Raw genomic sequence first — 8,029 nt, 5'->3', positions numbered from 1 at the left:
GTTTCCGGCGGGATGCGTGAATGTTTGTACGGTAAGAGCTGTTGGCAGTGACACTAGCATGGTTTGCTCGTGGGTTTGTCTCACAGGGATTACATGGGTTTTCTTGTTAAAGGTTGGACAGGGAAACTTTGTGGGATTGCCGTCGATTTGATGCGTGTTTAATACACAGCAGTTTCTGTGCCGTGTGAGTCGTACTACAGGTATGTTCAGGCCCGGTTCTACGGGGGTGCTTGAGGGTGCTAAGCACCCTCAAACAAAAGTGAAAGCACCCTCAGATGAAATTATTAATAGCACACATGTAAACGAGATTTTGCCGACAATAGAAACACAGACGGATTCACACTCATATAGGCTAATACACAAAATAAATCCATTAACACGATTTTTCAAATCAGAAAAGATTTAATTATGCTTTCATGTTTAATGCATTTGATTGGTTGTGTCCTTTCACGATACGCATAGGTGAAGATGTCTCTTTAATTGCCCACTTTGTTTGCGTGTGTGCGTCCCAGGAAATTAGTTTACTCTAACAAAATGAAACCTTATTATAAAGTGTTACCATTTTTTAAATAAAATGCCTTAGCGTTTCTGCTGTTGGTTTGAAGCTTTAAAATAATATTTAGTTGTTAGGCAGGCAACGTGAAACCTTTGAGCTAGTCAGGAAGTCAGTGACTATACTTGACAGCGGTAGAGTTACTCACAGGACACTGCACTTATTCGCAATCACAAAAGTTCATTATTTGCTCGTGGTTTAAAGCTTTGCCGGGTTAACATTTCATTGGCGTTCTGTTCTTACATGCACTTTTTCTGAGCGTGTACGCGCGCGCGCGCACTATCAAACGATTTTGTTGGGTCAGACCCATCTGCTGGCGATGGGGGGCTGAGACTGAGAGAGCTACATGGCGCTACATGGAAAAATATGCACCAAACAAGCCACTTTGACATTTTTCTATTTTCATGAATACAAAAAAACGGTACAATATGAAATTTGGGTGACCCTCCCCCTAGATTAAAAAAATGTGGATGACCCTACGTTTATGTAAGCACCCTCACTATTTTCAGAAGCACCCTCAGTGATTTGGTTCTAGAACCGGGCCTGGGTATGTTTAACAGTTGACGAACATATGATTACTAGTAGCCGGGCTGGCCAAATTTATACTTTGTGTTATGTTTTATGTTTTATATTTAAGGTGCGGGCCAACGTGCAAGGGGACGTTACAGTGGGCTCTGGGTTAATCTAAACTTCTGTGCGGATGTTCCTTTTGCTGTCTGCATTGTTTTGCTACCGGTTTTGACATCACCGCTTGTCACAGTGACTGTATCCTGTTTCCAGGGTTTAAAGGAGACTGGACCATATGAGTTTGTCTGCTCTATTTGAACCGACAGATGAGCATCATTAACTCCGTTTCAGTTCGCATGTCGACGCGCTGTGCTTGACCCCTTTTTTTTGATAATTGGTTTACTGGTGGGTTCTTTTGCCTGAGTGCCGTGCTCACAGTGAGTGTGCACTAGAGGTCTTCACGGGTCCACTTGGATCCGAAAACCCGAGGTCCGACCCGAGACCCGAGCGGGTTCGGGTCCAAAACTCCGACGAGTGTCTCAGACACGGGTCGGGTTCGGTATTAGTGGCTTCGGGTCTCGGGTAATTTAAAATAAATATGCCTTTTCCAAATGGACCCGAGAAGACCCGAATTGTGCTTTTGTAAAATAAAATAAAACAAACAGGGCGTGCTTTCATGGTCTCCGTGGCGTGAACTGGAGCGCGTCTCAAAAATGAACTGAAACACGTGTATAGCCTCACAGTCACAGACATGATGAATATTTCTATATAAAGCTGGAAATGTCCAATTTTAAACAAAAAAATTTGAATCGAAAGCAAATACCGGTTTATTAATAAAGAAGTGTTTTCTGTGTCGGCTGCAAAGATGAAGTTGACGATGCCGACTCGTGATCTTCGCAGTAGGCTAGTGAACTCAGAGAGAAATGCACATTTCATACGGATTAGTTTTCTTTCGTTTTGAATTGTTCTGTTTAAAAGTATGATGTCAAGCGTTCTGTAGATAATAGATGTATTTCTCAGGTCTGTGAGGCAAGTAGGCAATGCTGAGTTTTGGTTCATTTATGAGACGAGCTCCAGCGCCCGTGTCGTCGTGATTTCTATTATCTGCTTTAGTATTTATTAAATCCAGGCAATTGGTTGATGAAACATTGATTAAAATTAAGATACAATTAATACAGAACGAAATTCACTTTAAAGAAAAGCTTTGTGCTTTCTGTTTAAGGTCTCTGTGAAAGTTTTAAAGCAGACTTTTGCCGATTTCAGAGCGGTCGCGTCCGTAACCGAGAACTGTCACGTCCTTACATAAATAGGTCATGAGCCGCCCATAGGGGAGGGGCTATGTCACGGGGAGGGGCTATGTCACGGTGTGGGTTTTGTTCCTTGTTGTTGTCTGTCATGTGATTCCCTGTTTGCCATGTGTCTTGTTAATTGTCTGATCATTGTTCCCATGTGTTTCTGATTAGCCATGCCCCCTTGTTATCTTGTTTATCCGTATATTTATACCTCTGTTTCAGTTGTTGGTCGTTGTTTGTTGTAGCTTGTAGCTGTCTCCTTGTTGTTCTGAGTTTCTTTGTTTACCCTGGATTGTCTTTTTGTATCATCATTTTTATTATTATTAAAGTGCTCGCATTTGGATTCTCTCTGCTTCATTCCTGCCTCAGCGTAACAATAATGTTCACAATGGTATTTTATTAGTTGTTGGTTTAACCATGGATGAGGTAATGGCTGTTATGTTATTTTCTTTTCAATGACGTTCCTTGTTTCATTGCTGGATTTAGGGAAAAACATCAACCAATATTGCATATCCATAATTATTGTAATGGATATAATTAAAGAATACTTACACTATAACGTAAATTAGAAGTGTAACGCAAAAAAAAATATTTTTACGCTTATTTTGAATTTTACTCGAATACTAATACGTTTCCCCCCTCAACAAATACAAATACAGATACAAATATCGGCTGCTTTGCACACCCCTAGTGCTGGGTTACGCCCGTTTCACACATACTCCGTATGCAGTGCGTGTGCGGTGCGTGTTGCAGTGCGTGTGCGGTACTGGAGCAGCACGCGCTATAGTGCTTTCACATATGCTGCGTTTGCAGAGCGCTACTGATACGTAGTTTCTGTGTCACAAAATAAAAAATGGGTAGGCTAAGTAATTTTGATTTTAAAACCAAACTTTAACTTTGACATTGTTACAGACATTACAACAGTATGAAATTAATTTTAATCATTGTGATTCTTTGTTTTAGTTCGAGTTGTTGACAGAAGAAAAGCTATCACGCTATATCTGTTGCTAAGATATAATACACAAATATTTTAAATTAGAATACAAATGTATAAATACTGATTATAAATGCATATTTTAAGACTGAAAAAAAAATAAGAACCGGGAGAGGGCTAGCCCCCAGAAGACAAAGGACCTTTTTGGAAATTAACATTTGATATAATAATTATTGTTAGCACATGCCACTACATTAAAACGAGTATCCTCTGCTATAAATAAGGCTGGCTGTAGCACCAAAAAGTTAAACATTTTGATTTACAATTACATAGTCAAAATTAATTATAACTAGCCTACATAACTATAACAAACTTATAATTACACCCTGTTTAACTTCTTTATATTCAAAAATAAAACTATATAATATGATTTACTTATGAATTCATATAGACTACAACTACATATTCAGATATTCATTTACATTTAATAAATTCGCATGACATGAAGGTTGAATGTGACGATAAACAAAATAAATAAAAAGGGCAACACAGTAGGCCTACATATTAATGTTTAAATAGAACAACATGCAGCAATAATATATATTTATATTCTCGTTTAAAACGTTTTTAATTTCTTGATCCTGTAATTTAGTAAATGTAGAACACATTAACTGTAATTATGAGTAGCTATGATCAAATTATTACAGTTTCTTGTCAATCTATATTTATTTCAATGTGAACAATACGCTCCGGTGCGGTGCAGCACAGCAGAAAATAGACTCTGTGCGTAAACGATCGCTGCACTGCTGTATACGCACCGCAACTGGAACGGATTGCCTCCGTGTGCAGTGTGAAAGCTCTAACCTGTTAACATGGGTACGGAAAAAAATACGCACCGCAAACGCACTGCATACGGAGTATGTGTGAAACGGGCGTTAGCCGGGATTACAAGTAGCTCTGTCACGATATTCACGCACTTATTCACGATACAGCACAGCCACACGTACCTCATTGCTTACTTAAGGTTCACTTTCACAGGTTATTCATGTTTATAACTCGTGAATAAATGGTTCACAAGTGTGACATCACAGATCATGCAAGAATCCAAACAAGCCAGTGTGCAGTGTGCACTAAAGGCTACTTTAGACAAATTGAGATGTTTACTGTGTCTGCGCGGTGCGTGACTTGTGCCAGGGCTAGCATCGCTAATCATAGCTTACATTAACTTTTACTAGCAGTAATTTTAAATGGATTTCTCCAAATAGCATGTCAAACTTTACCTGTCGAGTAGAAACTTTGCGACTGCGGCATCAGTGGGAAGCCCAACCTGTGCTTTTAGCGCAGCGTGTGAAATATTCTCCCAAAAACACTCTTGTTTCTTTCTTCAGAGGCCTTTCTCTTCTTGTCATACAATTCGTAGACGCTTTTTCTCTTGCGACCCTCAGACATTTAGAAAAAAACAGGTGAGAACGGCGAGCTTCAATGAATGGCTCACCACACATATACACACATATACACCTGAAAGTGCGCATGTGCATAAAGCGAAAACTACCTAGGGACGAGCACGTATGACGGCCTTACGTAAACATATCACCAGAATGATTGACAACTAGGAGGACCAATAGTCTTGATGATCCACCCGGAAAAATAAAATCTTCCACAATACCTTTAATTAAATAAATGCTTTATATAATGAGGAAGACATTTAAGATAAGCTATGTTTTAATGGTACAAAGACCTCTTTTATGTCAAAAGATCAGGGCTGATGTGATTTGTCATGACCCCTTTAACTAGTCCATCACTGTTTTGATCTGGTCAATCTTCAGTATATGAGTTGTGTGTCATCTAAAGGTTTACTGTTCAGTCTTCCATCAAAGCAAATAGTTTTGTGGTCTCATTTATTAAATACATTAATAAATAATGTATTTGTGATAAGATGTCATCATGTTTTATATATACTACACACACTGTCACTATAAAGCAGTGACTTATTATTTACAACTATGAGGAGAATATTAAGAAACTTGACTTCACATATTGTTGTTAAGCGTGTAATTAAAATATATTTAATTTAATTACTAATTTCTTCAATATTTTTCTCACAGATACATTTAAAAGCAACATTACATGGATAATCATACCACCCTGATGGATGTAACACAGCACAGTTCTCTTTTGTATGTCCATTTGGTTCTCCAAACACCCAGGACCTGCATCAACAGATCAGCATTAGATGTTCAGACTGAGATATGATGATTTATTAGAGAATTATCAGTTCAGTGATTTCTCACCCAGAGGTCAGTGTGTTGCCATCAACCCATGTCCATCTGCCCTCCACATCACTGTCAGTCAGACCCATCCAGACTCCAGTGCTTCCAGACATCTTTACAAGATCCTAGTAGAACCAACAATGAAACTACATTTAAAGATGAAAATGCTATCATCAGTTCCTCACACTCATGTTGATCCAGCTCCATAAAACTTTCATTTATCTTCGGTACACAAATAAATATATTTTTTAATATTTAAATCTGAGAGATTTCTGTCCCTCCATTACCCAATTCAGTCTATTCACCCAAAACTCAAATGCTTTAAAAGGTTCACGTAAATATCGTAAAAGTAATCCATATGAACTGAGCCGTTTAATCCAAGTGTTCTGAAGAGACACGATCACCTTATATGATCAACAGATTCAGTGTTTGATCAGCGAACAAACATAGAGCAACGTTTTTCTCATGCATCGAGCAAGAACGGTTGATCTCTACATGTGTCCGATGAGCTTTCTGAACCGTCAGAGTTTTGGTTGAATACACTTTCAATTGATTTCATTAAAAATATCTTTCATTTGTTTTCTGAAGAAGAACAAAGTCTTATTGGTTTGAAAAGAGAGGAGGTTGAGGAATTGATGACAGAGTTATCTTTTTTGGGTGAATTAAAACTCTTTAACGTCTGTGGTTCTGAGTGGTCATACTGTTTAGGTGCAATCTATGTTTCACTCACTTGTTCCTCTCTGTTGTTTATGATGACCAGATCAGCTCCTCTCTCTGTACAGTATCTTCTGCTCTCAGTCCAGTTCTTCTTCTCAGACGACATATAGTAAAAGCTGGATTGATAAATACATCCATCTGTAAACAGAACCAGATCATCTACTGCCACTTTTTACCACCGGTACTGAATTATGCAATTTGTTTATGATAGCTTGCACTCAAAAACTCTTTGTGGGGAGGTGTGTGTTAAAGTTTATGGAATGACCCCATTTAAATCGGTCATTTTTTTACCGAAAATGTTTACGTTTTGGTTTGTTTTTTTAAAGAATTTTCCACTTCATTGGAATGGTACCCAACTTGGTAAAGGTTTTGGCACTTGCTATGTGAGCACACACACAAAAAATGGACATGATTCGAAAACGGTCCTGTAAAAAGTAGTCATATTTGAGCTCCTTGTGGTCAAAAATGACGGCATTGGAAATGAATGGGAGATTAATTTTATCTTGTGAAAACTTTTGGTACTGCAGCCAAACAAAATTATGATTTTGAAAATATATATTTCATTAAAAAAAAATTATATAGTATTTCTGTGCATTTTTCATAATACATGTAAAATTCTATTTATTTTTTTTACTTCGGCAATAATTTGCCAAGTGTCGTCTTTGAAAAGAGATCAACTTTAAGTCTGTGCTTTATAGCATACAAGATTTACCACAGTTTATGTTGGAAATTAAATTTTCAGGTCTATGCTCAAAAGGGAATAAATGGATTATAAATACAGCGTAAATATAATTTAGTATTAAAAAAACAAAATATATATATATAAAAAAAAAAACATTATCAACCTAAAATATAGTACATTGATAATGTTTTTTTTTTTTTTACCTACGCGCATAGAGCACCAGAGGGTTAAGTAAACACTATAATTTAACATTACCCATTTTATTGAGCATCTTCCACAGTTCATTTCTCTCCTGATTGAACTGGTCTCTCTCATTAGTCTGGTAACTGTTCTTGGTTACTCCATCCTTTTCATTTGTCAATGTTATGTCCTTGTTTAGTAGCTGTTCTCTCTCTTCTGTGAGGTTGGTAATCATGGTTAGTAACTGTTGTCTCTCTTCTGTGTAGTTTGTGCTCTTGGTATGGATGTGGACACACAGCACTATGACTGCAGTCAGCAGAACAACACACAGAAGCACCAAACACACTGGAGCTGCTCTTCTGGTCCTCACACCATCACTTCCTGGAAATAGCAGAAATTTAGATAAAAGTTGTATTAGTTTCCTATTGTGTGTTGTATTTGTACCTGTATGGTTTCTCTGAGTGCCTCTGTCCATCTCTTGTGTTCCATCAGTGTTTATATTGCCATAAACAGGCTGAGACATTTTTGTTTGCTTGGTCATGGAAATGATGGAAGAGCTATGTGTGTTTCTACTCTGTAGTCCTCTGCTATTTGCGACTCTAAATTTAGTAAAGGAGGCCAAAAAGTGCCAAAGTACTTCCTGTCTGATAATACTAATGAATTTTGTCATAATGTGTCCCGTGGAGATCAAGGGGAGGTGGTAGATAGGCTCAGGACTCAGATATCATCCAAAGAGGGTTTTTATTAAATGCCAGTGGTGAAGTAGGGGTGAACATATTCACTAGGCATGGCTGACGCGAAACAGTCGTTCCGAAGCTTTGCGAGATCCCGAAGCGCAGATGTTTCGAAACACTGATCCGAAGCGTGATTCAAACACCCATGTTATGTGACTAT

General features: G+C 38.0%; 1 protein-coding gene across 1 annotated transcript; it reads right to left on the bottom strand.

Annotated features, from left to right (window-relative positions):
* Positions 1 to 5,130: 5,130 nt before the first annotated feature.
* LOC307004015 (uncharacterized protein) lies at positions 5,131 to 7,813 on the bottom strand. Its single transcript, XM_079622956.1, has 4 exons — positions 7,211 to 7,813; positions 6,287 to 6,441; positions 5,578 to 5,681; positions 5,131 to 5,496 (listed from the first exon to the last, which is right to left on the bottom strand). The coding sequence occupies exons 1-4, from the start codon at positions 7,803 to 7,805 to the stop codon at positions 5,358 to 5,360; spliced, it is 993 nt and encodes a 330-aa protein (XP_079479082.1). The 5' UTR covers positions 7,806 to 7,813; the 3' UTR covers positions 5,131 to 5,357.
* Positions 7,814 to 8,029: the final 216 nt, after the last annotated feature.

The sequence above is a fragment of the Phoxinus phoxinus genome (assembly GCF_949152265.1).
Source record: "Phoxinus phoxinus genome assembly, chromosome: 9".
Lineage (NCBI taxonomy): Eukaryota > Metazoa > Chordata > Actinopteri > Cypriniformes > Leuciscidae > Phoxinus > Phoxinus phoxinus.
The sequence above is the reverse complement of the archived record's forward strand: the minus strand, read 5'-3'. Positions and strand labels throughout refer to the sequence as shown.

What these genes read in the sequence shown, in the direction of transcription:
- LOC307004015 (XM_079622956.1), bottom strand. Translation starts at nt 7,805, where the DNA reads ATGACAAAATTCATTAGTATTATCAGACAGGAAGTACTTTGGCACTTT. An exon ending in GAAGATGCTCAATAAAATGG is followed by an intron (nt 6,442 to 7,210) that starts GTAATGTTAAAT and finishes GGTGGTAAAAAG; the next exon opens with TGGCAGTAGATGATCTGGTT. An exon ending in TAAACAACAGAGAGGAACAA is followed by an intron (nt 5,682 to 6,286) that starts GTGAGTGAAACA and finishes TGGTTCTACTAG; the next exon opens with GATCTTGTAAAGATGTCTGG.